Source organism: Falco biarmicus, chromosome 5 (genome assembly GCF_023638135.1).
Source record: "Falco biarmicus isolate bFalBia1 chromosome 5, bFalBia1.pri, whole genome shotgun sequence".
Taxonomy (NCBI): Eukaryota; Metazoa; Chordata; class Aves; order Falconiformes; family Falconidae; genus Falco; species Falco biarmicus.
The window spans coordinates 38,730,090-38,750,673 of NC_079292.1; the positions used below are offsets into that span (position 1 = coordinate 38,730,090).

A 20,584-nucleotide genomic window follows, 5' to 3' on the forward strand; every position below is an offset into this window, starting at 1 on the left:
ATTTACTTGACTTTTCTTGGGTTAGGACTGTCTAGATGAGGTGGCTAGCTTAAGTTCTAGGCTGTCTTTTTAGTATTGGAGAGAATTACTCAATTCCAGAGGGCAATTAATTTTATCCCAAAGTAAGTCAGATTAATTATCTTCTGGAGGTGCTTAAGTCTCCCTAATAACTCTAAAGGAGAGCTATGATGACTAGCTTAGTGCCTAACATTCACTTAATGTTGAAAAGGAAGAAGCTGGCTTGGAGACTTTAGTCTTTTTGATGTGGTTTTCAGTAGGAAGATGATCAAAAAAGCCCTCCATTCTTTGTCAGTTAGGGAAGCTTTGGACTTTGACCACTATCAAATGCAATATAGTGTAAGAGAAGCTTCAAAATGTTAATGTTCTGAAGATACACAGTGATGATCAAAATCAGTGAATTATACTATGATAAGCAACATGTCCAGTACCTATTATTCAGCAAAAATTGCAACCAGTGCATGTCTGTATACAGTTGACTTGTTGGTATAATACTACTAATAATACTAATACTAATAATATAAATTAATGAAAAAGTTTAGATGTAATGCATAGCAAGTATTGATTATTAACCTCTGAAAATCTCTAGAAGCTGAAGGTGAACGTTTTCCTATAAACAAGTGAAAGTAGTATTTTCAGACAGGTCATGAATGGCCATATTTTGGAAATGAGCATCCAGTTTCTAGAATAGCTAAGCACCCACACTTTTATAAGGGGCAGAAGGAACTGCAATTGTTGCTCTGAAAACTGGCTATTATTTTTAATATGTTGATAAAAGCACGCTGCAGAACAGAAAGAAATCAATATCTAATATATTACTATGTAACTGTATGCCAAACTAATATTAGAAATAGAGTACTGCAAAAAAAATATTACAAGGACAGAGAGAAATAAAAGAGAAATATTACAGGGCCAAAAAGAAATCCATATTGAGTATATTTATCTACATTCCAAATCCAAATCTGCTTTCCAAATCAATACCAGAGATAGACGACTAGTGTGAAAAGAACAGAAATATTGCCAGGATGGAGAGAAATCCATACTGAGAGTGTTTATCTACATTCCAAAACAATATTGGAGAGAGCCTGAAGTCAGATATTTGTAATATTCCATTTAATCTAATTTTACATTATGGCATCCAGAGCTTAAAAGAAACTGGAAATTGAATAACATCCTTGGAAGAGGAGAAAGTGTACCATCCAAACACACCAACTGGCTGCATGTGAAGCCAAATGTTGTTCACTACATGCATTCAACCATGAATCAATGTAGTTCTGTTGCTATCTATAAATACTGCTTACATTTTCTATCTCATCTTTCTCACTCGCAGATGCTGGACTGTTTCTAAATTAATTACAGCTGCTGAAAGGAGAGGCAGTAATTTTATTTATATTTGAATTTATAAAATATGCTGTTCATAAGCCTTTCAGCACAGAGTGAAAGGACCTTTGTTAGGTACCTGTGCATACTAATACTTTGCAGCAGGCTACTGAGATTCCCAGTATCTGGAGGCAGCGTTAGTGGTGACTCTACTACTACCAGTGCTGTCATAACCACTGCTTGAGTAAGACAACATAATACAAGAGAGCTAAAATGTGTCCCTGGATATGAGAAGAAAATGGCATTTTTCTTGTAGCTGAGCCTGACATCAGTGTTAGCAATGCAGCTATGTTAGTTCATCTGTGCTTCTCCGGGTGAGCAGCAGATGCACAGGCTCTTCAGCAGCAGCAGAGGGTGGGAAATGGAATAAGTACTGCTGGTTTTTTTCTGCCAGAGTTGAAAAGAAATATTGCCATTGCGGTAGCCTCTTCCCTCATGTCTTTCCTCCTTTTCCTCCTCCAGGCTTTTAAAAAACAGCAGTAGTAATGACACATAATTAGAAAAAGCAGAAATTCATCATATAAATATTGTGTATAGGTTTTTCTAGGATGTTTCCGATAGGCCAGACATGTGGTAGTTGTGGTCAGTCAGTGCTAATAAGGCAACGTATTTCTCACATGACATTTTTTCAGTGTAAAACTGCTACTAACTTCCATCACATGAAACAATTTCCTTTTTACTTTGAACACTGTGAAATATTAAATACTTACAGGGTAAATCAATGATCTGTCATGTTTTAGTAGTAAAATAATGACAGGAATTGCTTTTCCTAGTATTATTTAAGGGGCTGTATGAGTAAAGTAAAAAACAACATCACTGTGAAACTGTTCTATTCCCCTGCCTCACTTCAGAGCCTCTGTCTACAGACTCCTCACCTTCTACCTTAATTTCAGATGAAGATTTACAGAAATAATACAGTGACTAGGAATACCTCGTGGTTCATAAAAAGGATGTGATTACAATATAAGTAAGTGCACAAACTGTGGCAAAATATTACCCATGGAAAAGAGTGATTGTACTTGTGACAGCCTCCTTGTTGCTATGGTATCTCTTTCCATGCCTTTGGCTAATCTGTCACCAGGAGAAATCTGCAGCTGTCTCAGCATGTTTCTCATTGCTAACTTAGAGACCCAACTGTATCTAATCTGTTATTAAAATAGCAATAAGTGGTACGTACACATTTTCCTAAAAATACATACAAGTTTCAGGGGGCAAATGAGCTGGTAATGGAAATAGGTTGATATTTTCTGGGGTCACGTTAGGTTTTTGTATAAGTCAGTAATTATTTTTTTGATCTGGCATCACAATTATGTCATACTGAAGCTCTGGGTTTTTTGTAGGTCACCTAAACACTAATCTTTTGGGACACATGGACATTTAGATGAAAATATTTAGCACTGCAGCCAACATATGTTACAAGGAATCATCAGTATTCAGGGCTGTGCAATTCACTGATTTTCTGAAAAATAGCTGCTATATACTTTATTTACTTCTTTAATGTGAAGTTGGCATGCCTAGTACTACCCTGTTTAAAAGTTCCTGTTACAAGTCTACATTTGACATGAGTTTAGGCCTACAGCTTGATGATGTCCATTTGTAGGTCACAGAAATCTAGACAAGTCATAGTCCTTTCCGCAGAGGCTAATGTACTTGAAAAATACCCACAAAACACAAGTTATGGTGGAAATGACTAAAGGAAGAAGTGTTGTGGAGTGAAATGTTATAAGCAGAGCCATAGGCTGAATGGTCAGAAAACTTGTTGGGCAGGTGAAGATAATCCAAACATTCAACCCCAAGACATCTTTGGTCTCAAATTTTATTTTGTTCTGTTCTGACTTTGAGTCCTATGGATACTGATATTAAGAACTAAAACTGAGGAATATCAAAAGAGAGAATGGGTTAACGGCAATATTCATAGGCACAGCTCTTTTGGAAGGAGTGAGCCTGTTAATGCCTTATTTGAAAGAAAATAATTTCTAAAACAGAATAGCATTTTTTGCCTAGAAGGTTTGCAATTTTTCCTTGTATTTTTTCAGTCCCTTGCTGCAACTCCTTGTGAATACACTGAGTCTTGTCTTTAGCTATCTGGAAGGGTTACTCTATTTTTTAATTTTTTTTTTGGTGAGTAGACACACTGTACAAATCATGAGAAATGAAATCTTTTGCAATCCCTTCATCACACTTGCAGACTGTTAGTAATGTATGTTGTGGTTTATACATTTTTATGAGGGAATAGTTTTTTCTAAGGTAAGACTGCAGCTAGCATCCACTGTAAAGCATCATTTTAGCTTCTGCAGAACCTGAAAATTGACAGAATTACTTGAAAATAAAAGGAAAATATTTCTGCAATATTTTTAAAAAATGCAATTGGTTTTCAGTTAATGTGGTTAATTAACTAATCAGTGATTTTTGCAAGTATTATTTTCTTCCACATGGGATTCCTCCACTCCATCAGTACAGCCAAGAGGTTTTCTGCCTTTGTCCCAAAAGATTCAACTTGTGATGTATTTTCCTTTCTTTTCTCCCCCCCCTCCCCCCCCCCAATTTTTCCTTTGCTGGCATGTTTGAGATATTGACCTCATGTCTGAAGAATAATTTTCTGCCTCTGTGATGGAAAATAAGAATGAGTTCTGAAGGCTGTATGTAAATTACTGGTTTTCTCCACTTCTCCACAAAGTGGAAAATTCCTGACACTGAATCAAAGACATTTCCATTCATTTGCAGCTCCATTCTGCCAGTCTCTTTGCCCTTTCGCAGCTGTGCAAGAAAGGCTCTTTGAATATCTGGCAGTCCTTTTTAATTTTCCTGGAAAATCTTTTGTCAGCTTCTACTACCTCACAAGTTCCCATATAGGAAGATGATATTCAGATGCCAGCATCATATGAGTCATGCTGGCATGCTCTAAAACTAGTGTTTCTTTCTTGTCTCACCCTCCTTTCAAGTCTGTAAGGGATTCTTTGGATCATTTCTGCAGCCAGAAATGATACATTTCAGCTCAGAGAGACTGGAGTGTTCTGAAACCTCGCATTACCTACTACCTAGATAGCTGCAGGCAGAACTCATGCCTCTTTCCACGGGTATTTGGCACAGGCTTCACAAACTGTGCATCACTGCTTAGTTGCAGAGCTCATATTGAGGAAGCGGAAAAGCAGCCCCCAACTGTCCAAAAAGTATTACTTTCAATTTTCCAAAATTCCATAGTTTTCTTGAGGTATTTCCTTACTCATTAGGAATGGTTATAGAAAACTTCAGTACCGCCCTGTTGCAGCTCTGCTTTTCTGCCTTCTAATAGGGAAGGAAGGAAATGGATAATAATCAATATCAAGCAGAGAAAGTCAGTCTTACAAAGCATTATGCACAGTCACCACTGGAAGAGTGAACGACTCTCAAACCAGTTGAAATCCTATTACTCAGATGTTATTCCCTTGCAGAGCCAAGTGAGCATGGTTGTAAACCTTACTTATTTCTCCATAAGAATAAAGAAGATAGTCCTGTCCTATCTAAGAACTGTTCAAAATGAAGAATAAAAATATATTTCAGGCAAGACTAAGTAGAAGATTGAGGACTAAATTAAAAAAGGACCAACACAAAATTAATTTCCATAAGAATATCCTAATCATTCATTATTTTTTTTTTCATAGCTTGTATTTTACTCCTTCTTCCACCTTGGTGAGCACCAGGTTAATCTTAGGGAAGACACTACTGCTGTGTATGGAGAAAAGACTCCAAAGGACTTTATATGTTCTATAAAATGGATTTTGAGGTTTTTTTTCTACTGATTTATTAGCATACACAGGTGATTCCTTCTCAGACCTCACAGTCCTGGCTATCAATCATCCCCTTCCATATCTACAGTGACAAATGTCATAGAGCTCTGAAGTAGAGATTCTGAGTGAAGCTGCAAGATGGCCAGTTCACCACGACTTATTTGTGTGATGTGGCCTGTAGAATTATATTGGCAAGACCTCTAAAACCAGAAGTGAACACGGTGAAGTGTGTCTCCAGTTTATGAAGATAGATATGATCTCAAGGAAACAATGGATTGTGTCTAACTAACGTGTACTTACAAACTCAGTAGTAATAAAAGAATCTTAACAGAGCAGCATATTTTAAGAAGTCCAAAACAGATTTGCCTATTCCTGTTCAAGAATGCCAGAAAAGATCTTACTGATGCCAGCCACAAGAACAACAGCTTGTCCCTGCATCTTGAATTCAAGCTTTGTGGCTCAGGAACATGTCCCTACCAAAAGAAGACCAAAGGACTTTACCTCTTCTTGTGCTATTACCAATTCAGGCAAATTCACTGAAAAATCAGAGCAGCTGTTCTTACTAGTATTCCAAGATCCCTCTGTCCTGCCTCCTTGTCATCTTTTCAGAGTGACCTTGGAAAATGAGAGCATAGGGAATTTATCATCTTCAAGGCATCATTCTAATTCCAGTTAATAATTACTGTTCAACATTTTCAAAGTATGAAAAAGGAACACGAGACTTTTTTCCTACAATGGAACTTGACAAGTTTGAAGCTGATTACTTGCAAAGCCAATTTCTTTTTGGAGGGTCATTCAAGAAATTACCAGAGTCCTTTTCCTCTCTCTTGACCTTAAAGCACATCATAGGTACTCACATTCCTGAAATTTGAAGGCAATAACCTCTTCAGAGCCTTTTGGTGTTTCCTTCATTACTTGAGATTTTATAATACCAGTGTCTAATTGTGATTAGCTACTCTGATTCATTCATACACCTTGTCTTTGGTCACATACTAGTCAGAAGATAATGAGAAGATGCAGGTATGAAGACAACTGGCCAGGTTCTTTGGGAAAGACAAATTCAATCCAATACCAAAGCAGGTTCTTAGTTAAATTTCTGGAGCTCATGTATCAAGGTGATCCCCAGTACAGAGGAGTTATAGGAATTTGTCACTTTCACCTGGAAATCTCCATAACACTCAAGCATGAAGCCATTTATAATCAGTTCAGGAATGGTGCTAGTTACGTGCATCAGTTTATTGTGATTTCAGGGCACATGCTGGGAAAAAGCATCAAAGCCGTCATTTTTTTGGAATTAATACCAGTGTGTTATGCTATCTTCTTCCAAGAACGCCACAGGAACTTCTGACCATTACATGTAAAAAGTGCAAGAGGATGATGGTGAAATTTTGTCATCTACATGCAACTTCAAGCATGGGTGGTGGATATGCTCTCTGTTTTGTGTTCAATATATTTGCTTAATTGACAGTACTAGTTGCTCTTTTCCCTTCTTTTTTCTGATGACCAAGACAACTACAACTATTAGTTGGGAATCAGCAACCATAATCTTGACTACTTTTTAGTGAACCAGACTTTTGTGTATTTTTCCCTGGACAATGAAAAATCCTTTTAATTGTTCATCAATGACAGCTTTTAATTGAAAAGCCCTTGAGTCTTCCTATTCCTTGGATCTGTTAAGGCTTGAGACAGAGTGACAGGGATTTTTCTGAAATCCCCCAAATCTGCCACCTTTCTTCTGTTTCTTATTTGTATTAGAATGATGGCGTGATGGGTACTCATACTGGAGAAAATTAAAATTATATGCCCTTAAAATAATTTTTTGTTCTCTGAATGGGTACCCACTACTCTGTCAGCACCCTGGACTTTGGCTAAAATTTCCCCAAGCACGGGAAAGTCTTTTCTTCATGTGGAGATTCTAAGTGGATAAAAAGAGAGAGGAAAATGATCGAAGGGTTTCAAGTTGATGACTGATTCACTGTTTTTGAACTTTTTTTTTTCCTGCCTGGATATTGCTCTGCTGTTTTCTAACTTGTTTTTTAGTTGTCTTATATTCCCTCAGCTGACAGTATTCCTGGAGCCAAATGTGAGTGCACTACCTCAAAATGCCAGCAGTGGAAGTTGGTAAGCAAGTGGGGAAAAATCACCAGAGGGATCTCTGAAGCTTGGGACAAAGGCAGAAAACACATCAGTACTGCACTAGCAAAGCAGCAGGTACCCTCATAGAGAAGATAAAATTACAGGTAAGGAAATAATTTACATTTCTCTTTTGACCTTGTCCAAATGGATTGTTACTCTCCATTCAAAATCCCAGAACAAATAACACACCATAAACATCTGGAACAAAAAAAAATACATCAGATGTAATTAATTTAGACTACCTGATTTTTCAGTGGGATAATTTGAAGTTCAATCTTTCCCTATTTCTGGAAAAATATATTAAAAGATGAAAACCTTTTATAGCTATTAGGCAATTTAAATCCTAACCTAGTTTTAAAACAAGGCTGGGGGGTTTGTTTGGTTGGTTTTTTTATTTTTAGAATATTAAACACAGGAAACTGCTTGTTCCAGGTTTTCCTTTTCAGTCAAGGAGAACAGTAGGCTTTTCTTTAGGTAAGTGAGGTCAGGTAAAGTCAAAGACAGGAGGACAATGTTCCTATCCCTCCTTCTCCATTTACTGTCTCACAGTTTGAAGGGTAGCATGACTCCTTTTATTATGCTTCAGTTTCCTTGTCTGTTAAAAGGAAGGAGGTTGTTTTTAGCTCCCACTTGATGTGATGACTAGATTGAATCAGTGGTGTAAGAAGAAAATTACATTTATTTAACTAATTGTCTTGCAGTCTTTTATGCCGCCATGCTGCAGTCCCACTATGGAGTTGTGATCACCACAAAAACCTCAAGAGGATATATCCTTGTCTGTATTTCTACAGTTATTATCTGTTACAGAAAGTAAAATAAGTTTTATGTATAAGTCTTCTTTTAATATAAAACTGTTGCCTATAAATGAAAAATTGTTAAAACAATTCTACCATAAATTAAATCTCTCTGCCGAGTTACAGAAACACGGAGAAAGTTTAGGTATGTGCATTGTAGTGGCATTACCTTTTGGAAGAGAATAATAATCAAGTACATTTGAAAAACGAACAAATTAGATTTACCCTTGACATAACTCATATGTCTTCATCAGAAATACACTATGATAATTGCCCCAGTGAGTTGTATCAATTAAGTTTATTTTGTAAACTATCAAGATCAAGGAAACATGAATACAGAGTCATACACATTTTTTTAATAGTATTTAAAAGTGTAGATATTTTATTAAAGCAACAAGTTATTGAAGTTATGAGTTTAATCTTGTAATGTATATTTCTAATGAACTGCAGCATATAATTTAATTTTAAAGCCTAAAAAAAAAAAAAAAAAAAAAGGAGAATAATAATCTAAGAATCATTTAAAGAGATTTAGGTGATCTTTTGAGGTACTGTGCAACCCTATCTGGAAACAATCATTATTAGCAGATCCAAAAACTATCTCAAATATCTAGATAAGGAAGTAGCTGTCTGAATTTAATTTTGTTTTCTGAAATATGTCATCTGTTATTTTATGGTATTTCCTGTAACCTACTAATCATAGAAATGATTGTAGGTAGAGTTCTCTGCAGAATGCTCACACTTTTCAAACTTTAAACATTTGTTTGGTTTTAGGGTTTTTTTGTTGTGGTTTTTTTTTTTGTTTGTTTGGTTGGTTGGTTGGTTTGGTTGGTTTTTTTTTTCCTTTAAACATATATGGGAAGAACACACTCAGATCTTTCATTTAGAAGGAGTCATATTCTTACTTCATTGTTCTTTTCTGTACCACAGGTTTATCCTGGGGCTTATTTTCAAAGAACTTTTCAATTGCTGTGTTATCATAGTTAAGGATTGCTGATACACTTGCCAAAATGGGATTTATCTATTGGTTTCTGTTGCTTTTTGGTGAAAACTCAATGAGTTTGTATTTGAGTATGTTTAAACCTTTTCCTTTGGGGTTACTGTTATTGCTTGTGGGTTGTTTTTGAGACCATGCTTTTTTGCTGAGAGAAGTTGCTCTGATTCTGAAATATGTTTTTTCCTGTCATTTTGTACTGTTCCTTGTAAGTTAAAGAAAATTACATCTATCCCAGTTTTGTTTTCTGTAAATAATTCCGTAACAGTGTAGTACTTGACATGTGTTTGTTTCTTAGGCAAACGTGTAAAACTCCTCAAGTCCGAATGGAGAAGTAGAGAAAGGAGGTTTCTGCTGTGCCTGATGACAATTTTTGTTTTTTCCACACACACAAAATATTCTGGCTCCATGTTGGAGCACTAGTTGTGATGAATCCTAGTCTTGGTCGGATTCTAAGGAAGGGCCAGAACGTTCGTTGAGGAATAAAGAGTCAAACCACTCCAGAAAATGTGTTCCAGCCCTGGTTTATTACTCACAGAGCAGCAGGTGTGTACAAATACAGGTTTACACAGTATTAACAGGAATTGTTTTACCGTACTCCTCATTGTAGTTGCTTAGTTTGCTGCAGATGTCCAGGAATCATGGCTTATTTGGGCAGAGCTTCAGGAGGGTGATTGGAGAGACTCTGCATTGCACTCCTAAGCAGCCTCAGTGTGTCAGTCAGGTGCTTCTGGGAGCCTTAAAACATCTTTCTTCACTCACTCTCCTTTCAAAGGTAGAGCCAGTTGATGAACTGAAGTTACTCACTATCATGGGAAAGCAGCAGATGCGCTGGAGAAGAGCAGAGCACTTAGAAAGGAAGTATGTCTTGATACATTGTTAGGTGTTGCTTTGTAGTTGAAACCCCAGCATCCCATACGGGATTGCTTAACATTCAGAAAAAGTTGGGAAAGGGCTATTTCCACTATATTCCTAAAATATGCTAAATGTTGTCTGTTTAATCTTAAAATCATGTTTAAGATGAAGAACTCTGACATTTTCAGGAATGTATGCTGTGCTCTAAAGTATTTTTCATTTACCTATTTTTTTAGTCCTAACTTCAAGATTATTTGAGCAAGTGGAAAGCTCAATATACTTGTGAAATGTTTCCAAAACCTTTTAATTTTAATTACAATTTTTAACACTGATTGTCTAGGTCTTCACTTTAACACCAAAAATGTCCTGCTGGAATCATTAAGAGCAGTGGGAAAACAAGAAATACAGAATTATACTTCAAAAGGAATTGTTTGAAATGAGTTTTCAACACATTTGTTTCTTTCTAGTGGAAAGTCCAAACACAAGAATTATCACAAATGAAATTCTGATTAGTTACAGTGTGATGAAAGTATGAAAGAATTAAAAGCGTTAGAGTCTGGTGGTTATCAAAGACATGGGAAACTTGTGAGCCATTTAAGTGTACTGGGAAATGTTCTGTTTAATTAATAAAATGAGCTAGAGATGTTTGCTGAAGGACAGCCCTGAGGATCTAGAATTCTAAATTGCTCCATCACAGGCTTGGGAACATGTTTAGACTAACACTTTTCATACTGCAGTGCCTAAAATAAAAGGAAAAATTTGAAGTTCTTGAGTCTTGATATCAAAACTTAGGTAGAGCCGAAGTTTTATGAGTAGGAATGAAACTTGAAAATTTGAAAAAAAGTCTATCAATATGTAACCTCTGAAGGTAAATGAATCCATATAGTTATCATCTGTTTTCCAGACTGCTCACAAATCACTCAACTTTTTCCTTCTGTCATTAGCCCAAGTCAAATAGTCTGTGACACTGAAACAAGGGCCTGTTTCCTAACTCACAGGTATCTGCTGCAGTTACTTTAGCAAGTGTACCCTTGACATATGGTTGAATCACCTTGACATTTCTTAGACTTCTGAAATGGTTCCTTGTGCTCCCAGAAAGTTATTTAGCATAAACACCCAAATCCATGCCTCTCTACTGTGAAGTGCGTATGCATATAGGAGCCCTATTGCAAAAAGGGCCTTAACAGCTCTTTTCGTCCAGCTTCCCCACTTTAGAAAATAAATTACTGGATCCTCAAGCTGTGAGGAAATATTGAGCCTGTCCTTTGTTAATGTTTGCAAAGTACTTGTGAATATCACTGGTACAAGGTATTAGATCAGAAGCACCTTCCAAGTACAAGTTGAACTGTTTCAGTGAATAAGCATGCACAAGTGGCAATGCAAACTGTCATTTGCTTTCATAAGCCATGTATCAGTTTGCATGGCAAACACACTGTATGGATTTTGAAGGTCCAGGAAATAGCATGCTTCCATCTGTTCAAAAGATTCATTTCCAACCTCGGCCTCATTTTTAGAGGGCATAAGTGGAAAAAATGCATTGGCAGATGTTTGTTTCTGGTTGTATGGGCCCTTCTGTTTCTGCATTCTAATATTCATATTAGGTTTTCGCTACCAAAATAGAAGTATTTATGTCATGGAAAAATATGACTGATACAGCCCCCTTCAAGACCATTCCTTATTAGGAAATGTTTGCTAAAGAATCACTTTGTTGACCATGTTTTATTACTTCTTTTTGTGATCTGTTTACATACAGTGTAAGAAAGAATATAAAAATAAGGACACAAAATGGATGGAAATGTACTGCATTCAAATAAGGGCTGTCTTGGTACGAGATGTCTCCGTGTCCTGGAGGACAGTCCATAGCTAGCCATTTCTTGGGCCTCTTTCTTCAAGCATTTATTTATGGGATTCTTGTAGCATTCCCTGTATTTACCTTATCTCATGTTGGTCATTTAATATACTTGTGAGACCCTTTTCATATTTGCTAGAAATCCCCACACCATTTTTGTTTCCCATATGCCTTTAATATCTTACAGAAGAATGACAGGGGTGCCAAGATGGCTCTTCTTTGTCTCATGAAATTCCACTTGGCTCAGGGTCAGCTATTAGTTGCTTTAAAAAGAAATAAAAATTTCCTTTCTCTATCTTATATATCTCGGGGGGGGGGGGGGGGGGGGAATCCACCAAAACCAACCCCCCCAAAAGATAACTCGATGATTCTTGAGTATGCTCTGATGACACAGGCTATTACCACACACACAATCCTATACAGTTGGTGAAACAGTTCTAATTAAAGAAAACCTAAACAACCCAGTATTAAGTTCTTTCTATTTCTTGTGTTTATTTATATGCTTTGGTGAAAACCTGGAGCAAGGGTCCATCATCTTGCTGAATCATCTGTGGAGGGAAGAAACACTGGCTTAAAAATTTGCCCCTTTCTACATTTGCATTGATACATAGTCCCAATGACATTATAACAGGCTTCCCTCCAGCACTCCTTCCCTAGTAAATTCTGTTTACTGTACACGATGGAAAAGAAATAGAATTGGAGTTGCAAGGGCACCTGTAGAAAGGCAAGGTGCTAACTTTCGAGTGCTTGACTTTGCAAACTCAAGAGTCTGTTTCTAATATGGATTTTGTATATGGTTTGCAATAAACATAGAAAAAAATTGAAACAGCTGCCAGTCAAAAAATAGTAATGTACAAAGTTGTGTTATGAAATGTTCTAGCACACACTTATTTCAGTATACTGCATATTGTTACCGATTTTCTTCTAATACTATTAAGTAATAATTAATTACATGCCTTACTGGCATATTTAAACTATTCTGTAGTTAGCAAATAATTAGTGATACATTTGTTTCTCTGAAGAAACAGAAGATTTGTACTATACCTATTTGTGATCCTGTGACTTTGATGCTTAGGTGCACAAAAGTAGGGAAAAGCACTTTACTATCCAGGGAATATTAACTCAGCCATTCTTTACATCCTATAGTCTTGATTTTCCTCCTCTGCTCTTCTAAGGCAGAAGGAAATCTTGAGTAGAAGTATCAGGCTGTGTTTTTATTGGGAATCTGTTCTTATGGAATGGTTGGTATTAGCTGCTGTATTCATCAGCTGTGGGAATTTTTTTGAGCTGGTGGCTTTTCTAATGCACTGCCTTTGAGGTCTTTGAATTTCTGGTCCATTCTGAGTTACCCTGGCAAAAATGTTCTACCCAAAAACTGAATCTGTTTTGAACATTTACTAAGCAGAAGAAACATGGAAAACTTCACTTGTATTTAATTATATATTGTTGTTTTAAAATAAAACAAGTGAGTTCACATACAATTAGAGCCAATTTACAGCAGCCACTCACTAATTCAAATTGAAAAGCCTGCAACTGTGGAGTAATTATACTTTAATTGCATGTTTTGTACAAGAAAGTGAAGAGAGTCTAATGCATTGTATTTATGATGCAACAACCATGTGAAAAAATATACTAGCATAAAGGGAGTCACTGTATTCCAAGAATGAACAAATTAATTCAAATCTACATGTAGGATGCTATAGGTTTTATGTCATTTTTTTAAAATATGTATTAAACATATTTAAAATGTTTAATAGTTAAACAAATGTTAAATGTTAAACAGCAGCAAAGTTAATTTGTCTAATATAAATTATTAATTGAAAAAATTATTGGACTTGATGTGCACCCTTTCAATGTGTTACTGTTCTCTTAGGATTTTAAGGATGTGACAAATTGTGCTATCAGTCCCCCTTTTCCTATAAAGACGTTTGGCACCATACCTTGCTTCCCAGCCAGTCAAACCAAATAGCTTTTAATACATCCAAAATTAAGCATTTCTGGGAATACCATCACTAGATATTACCTAAAATTTCATTGCTTCGTTATGAAACTGCCTTTAGCATCTGAGAGGTCTATTCTCTCCCTGATGTGTATGAATATATAACTTCCATTAATGTTAATGTCTGGTCTGTGCTCACACATAACCAGTATTACCTTCCTACATAGAGGCAAATGTAGTCCCCTGTGTGTGTTACTCAGAGTAGCATTATGTGACCTGGAAGTTAACAGAAAAAAAGGAAAAGAAGAAAAATACAATAAGAATGTGGGCAGGTGGAATAATCAAACTTTTGGTAATGGAAAGCAGTTAAAAACTCCACTCATGTAATCATAAATCAGGAGTATGCAGCTTGACTTCCTATGCAGTCTGTATAAACAAAATTACCTTTGTATATTATTAGCCTTCTGTTATAGAGCAGAGATTTGAATGACTATCTGATTTTTTTCTTCTTTATATCATCTGTTTATTCTATGTAACAGTATATGTTGCTTTTATACAGTTATTTTCACAATACGGTTTTAGAGCTAGGTGAGGGTGGCGGGGCTGGGGGTGTAGTAGGTAGTCCTGCAGTTTATGGTTTTGCTGAGCTTCTTTGTGACTGAAGAGAACACATTTACACTTCCAAACAGACATGTAACTGAGCAGTCATATACGTGTGAAAATACTCTTTTTGCTAGATGCAGTTTATCACCTTAGCCCCTGTATTGGCAGAGCTGGATGTAATAGAAATAACAGATCACAGAATGGTTGATGCTGGAAGGGACCTCTGGAAGGCCAAACCCTGTGCTCAAGCAGAGCCACCTAGAGGTGGTTGCCCAGGACCATATGGCTGTAGAACATCTTCAAGGATGTAGACTCCACAGCCTCCCTGGGCAACCTGTGCCACTGCTCAGTCACCCTCACAGTAAGAAAGTGTTTTCTGAGAGGGAGCCTCCTGTGTTTCAATTTGTACTCATTGCCTCTTGTCCTGTCACTGGGCACCACTTGAAAAAAAGCGTGGCTTCATCTTCTTTGCGCCTTCCCTTCAGGTATTTGCACACATTGATGAGATCATCTCTGAGCCTCCCCTTCTGCAGGCTGAGCAGTCCCAGCTGTCTCAGCCTTTCCTCTTACGAAGATGCTCCAGTCCCCTATTTGCCTCTGTGGCCCTTTACTGGACTGTCTCCAGTAGCTCTATGTTTCTGTTGTGCTGGGGAGCCCAAAACTGGACACACTAACTGCAGGTGTGGCCTCACCAGTACTGAGCAAAGGTGACGGATCACCTCCCACAGCTTGTCGACAATGCTTTCTTTAGTGCAGCCCAGGCCACTAGCCGCCTTTGCAGCAAGGACACGTTGCTGGATCACGATCAACTTGGTCTCTCAAAAGTCAGCTGGCACTCTCTCTTTTTAATAGCAAAGGTCTAGTCTATGGGTATGTAGGCAGAATAGGGAATTCAGCCAAGTTCCAGTGCCTGTACCTGTCCAGTTGTACCTCTGAGAAAACTCTCCTCTTGATTCTGCTTTGGTTTTGGTCTACCCTGTTGTTTGGAAAAGTAAGAAGCTTTGACCCTGCCTCTACATGGCCTCTTTGGGAGTCTCACATCCTTTTATCTGTCTTCAGTGTGCTTTGTATCAGGTTGGTTTGGGGTTTTTTTTATCTTAAATAAGGCTATTAAAATCCTGTGGATAGGATGAGATGTGCGTTTCACATTACGTAGCTCATTGACACCTGGGTCCATGAGCAGGATTCCAGCTTCTTACAATAAAGCAAAAAATAAATAACAGTAAGATGCTGTGTCAGCCTTTTGAGCTTTGGAGCAGGGCATAGAAATATGTTGCCTGACTTTGAAATTAATTCTTCATTATTTTTTCAGGCAATCTTCCACTATAGAAGAGGCCACATGAGGCTGTTTCCAACAGCAAGAACAAAACAAAATAAGAGCAGTGTAATAAATAAACCCATGTATCATAAAAATAGCAAAGCACAATTTTATTATTGCCTTCTTAAATGCAGTTCCTGGAAACAGCTTGGTGGAGAAGGCAAACTGAAGTAATGAACTCCATGAACAGAGCTTTTAATATTCTGCTTTATGGTAGTGCTTCTGCAGAGCTGACGAGAGCTGTATGCAAACAGCTTTGCTGAGGGCAAGAAAATGTTTCATCATTAAGGAGCACGACCCTTCTCTCTGTGATCAAAATGAAAAGCATATGCCCCTTGATGTCGTGAAGTGTTACTGTGACCATTCCAGTGGGTTGTTCTTCAAGTGTTGGCTTGTCATCCCCTGACACAACTTGATATTTAAATGTTACATTATCATTAATTGTATGCACTGACACAGCAGAAATATTCCTCAAAGTTATGTTTCTTTGATATGATGGATTATTATTTCTTTCTTCTAATGTTTAACATCCAAATCAGAAATGGGGAAGGTCCAATTACTGTGAAATGCTTTGTCTCCTGCTCTTTCTCGGTGGTCCTTCTGTTCCGCTCTTGTTTTGTTAGGCTGGGTGAAACTGCTCGAAGTGGATTCCTTTGTAGTTATTTTATATCTTGTGAATAACAGGATGTATTTCTCTCTTGTTTATGTATGCATGATTTTTGTCCTGTTTCTCAGCTAAATGATTATTGCTTTCTAAGATGCATTTAGCCCTTAAGTGAACATTGCCTTTTCCAACCTAAATGATTCTATGGTTCCGTGATTGTGTTTTAAGTAGCACGCAAAGAACAGAGGAGTACATCTCCAATATCAGTCACTGTTATACTCAATGGCTAACATTTTAAAAGCATAATTGTTGCCATACAGAGGTTCTGACATTGAGAAGGATGAACAGAATACAGAAGTTTTCCTTGAAACCAATGCTTTTGACATTTGTGGGTTGGTAGTTTGTGACCTTCAGATTGTTTTATTATATTCTAAAGCATGGTCACATTTCAATTTCTCCTTCTCAAGTCCAATTCCAACAAGGCACTTAAACACACAATTTAATTTGGGGAGCAATCCCATCTAATACCACTGGGAATTATTCACTTATTTAAGAACAATTGAAAAAGCTTTGCTGCACAGAGATCTTATATTTTAGTCTCAGTTTCCAGCACTTCAGAAGCAGATTCTCTATGTACAGTTTTGATTTTCTGATTTTCTTTTTCTTTACAGGTAACCCGATAGCTAAAGACAAATCAAGTCAGTCTCAAGGCTGATAACATTAAATACAACACATAGGAATTTCATTCCTCCAGGCAGTACCTGAAGTGAAATTTTATACTGCTGGGGTGTATCCTTCAGAATCAATTGTTTCAATGAGAACCTGGCTTGTAATCAGCAACAGCCTTGAGATCAAAACTACTGGAAAGTTATTTTGAACTTCTGTGTCACAAAGATTTCAACTGATTGAACTGTGTACACTTGTAAAATTGCACTTGCTGAGGAATTTGCAGCTGTAATCACAAGAGCTGATATTCAAAAGGTGCAGAAAAGCAGCAATCTTTCAGATTCTCAATTCCAGACCAGTGGCTTTTCATCTTGATGAAGTCAACCTCCAAAACGTATTGGTTCCTTCTCTCTAAAATGATCCCTGGTCCACCATTCAGATTGCTGGTGGGACTGCACGCTGCTTTAATTAGATTTCTGTTGCAGAAATTGTCCTCTGGCATGGCGCAGTTTTAGACATTTTTATTTGTATTCTAATCTTGGAGCTCTCAAAGGTACATATTTCAACATCTTGAAGTTGCTTTTGTTATAGGAATGAAAATATATATCCATTGTTAATAATTATTGTTGACAAGTAATAGTTATCTGAATACATCAGTCATATTAGAATGCATAGTCAGGTTGACATGTTTCCCTAAGGCTAGCCAACTACTGCAGCTCTTTGGCAGTTACAAAAGTAGTGGTCAAAACTCAATTACCACTTCCATTATAAGACATTTTATACCTTTAAGATACACATTTACATTTAGTTTGAAAGAGATGGGTGTTCCTGATATGTATTTTACTTTCCCAACCTTTAATTCATTGAAATTCATGGTAAGCAGTCAATGACAGTATTTCATCCCTTTTTATAAAGGTAGGCAGGGATGTAAATGAGTTTTGCAATTATGAAATTGGATGGTAATCATTTGGAATTTTTGTCTTTTTATTAAAAAATAAAATCTCTTGCTTGAACCTAAGTACTGTTGGATGCTTATGTAGATGTCTGCTCAGTCTGTTTGCTATAAAGGAAAAAAGTCCTAGTGCCCTCCCTGATTTACAGTTTGTGGGTATTTTGCTTGCTTACAGTCATCCAATTCAGATATGGTCCTTGCCAAGATCATATTTATTTTTTTAATTTTTTGTTTCAGTAGCAATTTTTGAACTTTGTGATGTGCTGTTACATGAAAAAAATCCTCAATATTTAAAGGCCTTAAGCATCTATGAGCTTTTTTCTAAGTTATTACAGAATGTATAATTTTATACTCCATTTAATGTATATTGTACCATCTGTAATATTGATACAACTGGCAATTCCTTGTAGTGACACTGCATAAGCATGCTGACTGGAGAGGGTGACGGAGTTGTGTATGCTTTGGTGCATTGAAATGAAAACCACACACACTTAATGGTAGTCAAAAATATATAGGGGCAAGCTTATTTAAAAGTCCTGTGTGGCTAACAGAGTCCTAGAAAAAGAAGGAAATTATTTTATCATCACAAGCCATTGACAGGCTTGGTAGTTATATATTAAGTTCCATGATGGATGAACACCTTGGAGTGCTCTGCCTGTCACAGTAGCCCCTGCTGTTCCAAACCCATTTCATTACCTCTGCTGTATTATTGCACAGGAGAGCTTAAATAAAATAAATGACTGTTGGGAATAAAATTGAGAAGTATATTCTATCATTCTGCTGAGAAATAATAAAAAATGTTGGCAGGGAAAGATATTCTTTTCTGATTAAAATTTAATTAGGATAAACTGTATTAGCAGCAACTAGGTATCTCAGTATTTTAGGATAGGTTAATATTGTATGGATTTATGCTAACAGGTGCAGGACAGAAGGTTAGCATCTTAAAGAGGTTGTCTGGGACAGTGCAAAGTGTAAATGTGCTGTTTTGTAAAATCTGAACATGGCCCCTCTTTGGTCAAAAATCTACATCATGCTTCTCAATATTTGTTTTCTTTGTTTCTTTGTTCTTAAACCAACACTGAAAATACTGTATTATATACAAGTGTAACACATGCATATCAATAAGTGAAAATAAATGGATTTTCAAATATACTGAATAGATTATCTGCAGTAGATTAATGTTGTTAATATTCATGGCAAGTGAATAAAATTGTAATACAAAATAGAGTTCCCTGTATGGATGTGCACTTTAGAGACCTGTTTACCCATGGAACAAAAAAATATTTTTTTTCCCAGTGAATAAGAATCTTAAAGGTTATATTCTTTTTTTATTTCTTCAGTAGACCTGGGAATATCTCCTTCTGCTTTGAAAGCTGTTTTTCCAAGGAAACTATTACTTGGCACAAATGTTCTAGCATTGTCATGTGAAATTCTGGTGGGCATACTGTTTTCAGGCCAAACAGAATAAAAATGGGGTCTTTTCTTCACAAAATGGAAACCCTGAAAAATTCTTGTTTAGACCTTTTCAGGAGCAACAGAACATCGTAGACATTACTGAAAAGGTAATGTTTCAGGTTAAATTGTTTATACTGTATTAAACTGTTTAAAAGGGAAAAAAAAAAGCAAAAAGAAAAGCCAGTTCAACTATGAACTCACTTGTGTATCTTAAAACAAGCTAGGAACCACAGTTAGCTGTCCATACTGCCGGTTTCAGTGCTGCCTTTGAAAATGGAGTACAGCAGATGAGATCAGCTATGGGCATTCATGTTGTAGGCCTGTGAAGATGAATCCTGCTTCAATTACTCCTTCAGTCCTTATATACTGCTTCCCAGATTATCGAAATATCCAGCTTCATCTGATCACAAAGATGATCAGGCATTATGATCAGAGGGAAATCCATGTTACCCTTTCAGTTCACTAGTCATGAAGAATTCTGAACTGCAGGAGAATATGAGTTCCTATTCTGCAGTTCCATGTGGCAGCACAAGGATGGGGAAAGAAAACTCACTGCTTTGTTCAAGCCTTTCAAACTGAAATGTATTGCTTCAGTTCAACAAAACATAAAGGAAATCCAGATATGAGTCTTACTGAAAAAAAAAATATTCCAAATCAGATCTAATAAATCTAAAATAGAGCTTAGAAACTTTCAATACTCTATCTTGATTGTATCTGGCTTATTGGTCATAAGTGAGTGCTAAGCCTTCGAAACAGCATTGCTGCAGATACCACTGTTACTACCTTTAAATATGCCTGCTATCCTGTATCTTTTAGTTCTTGGCTTCTCCAGCCCTGCTCCAGAATGTTACTGGTGTAGTGTTTCAGTACTTCGCCAAGTGAATGCAGCTCTGTTTCATGTCGAATCAATATGCTTTGAAACTGGAGACAAAACTGCGGTTTAGTTTTGCAGACAGTAGATTAGTTTTGAAACTAAAAATCTACTATAAAGCATGTTATTTTCTTAGGTTTAATAAAAATATATTCAGGGGATTTTTGCTCATTATAATTGTACAGCTGGCATTTATAGTTTCCAGGTAATGCAAGGCTGTCTATAATAACAAAACAAAAGATGTGATTGGCATCCTTTTCTATTGATTTACTGCCTCCTCCTCCATGCCTTGAATTTTACACATCTGTTGTTAACAAAGATATTGGCAAGGAACAGGAGCACAGTTTTGGTTTGTAAGAGAAGTGTTGCCTTAATCTCTAGTTTCT

General features: G+C 36.7%; 1 protein-coding gene across 2 annotated transcripts in view; it reads left to right on the plus strand.

Moving 5' to 3' along the window:
- Window positions 1-19,029, plus strand: part of TAFA2 (TAFA chemokine like family member 2) — a 192,004-nt gene extending 172,975 nt beyond the window's left edge. Inside the window, exons 5-6 of one of the 2 annotated variants that reach the window (XR_008822257.1) lie at window positions 9,385-9,632; window positions 16,926-19,029. Coding sequence is in view for 1 of the 2 variants with exons in the window: in XM_056341638.1 (XP_056197613.1) it covers window positions 16,926-16,937 (12 nt within the window). In the remaining variant the exon portion in view is untranslated. The remainder of the gene's footprint in view (window positions 1-9,384; window positions 9,633-16,925) is intronic. The other variant, XM_056341638.1, reaches the window with a different exon arrangement.
- The last annotated feature ends 1,555 nt before the right edge of the window (window positions 19,030-20,584 follow it).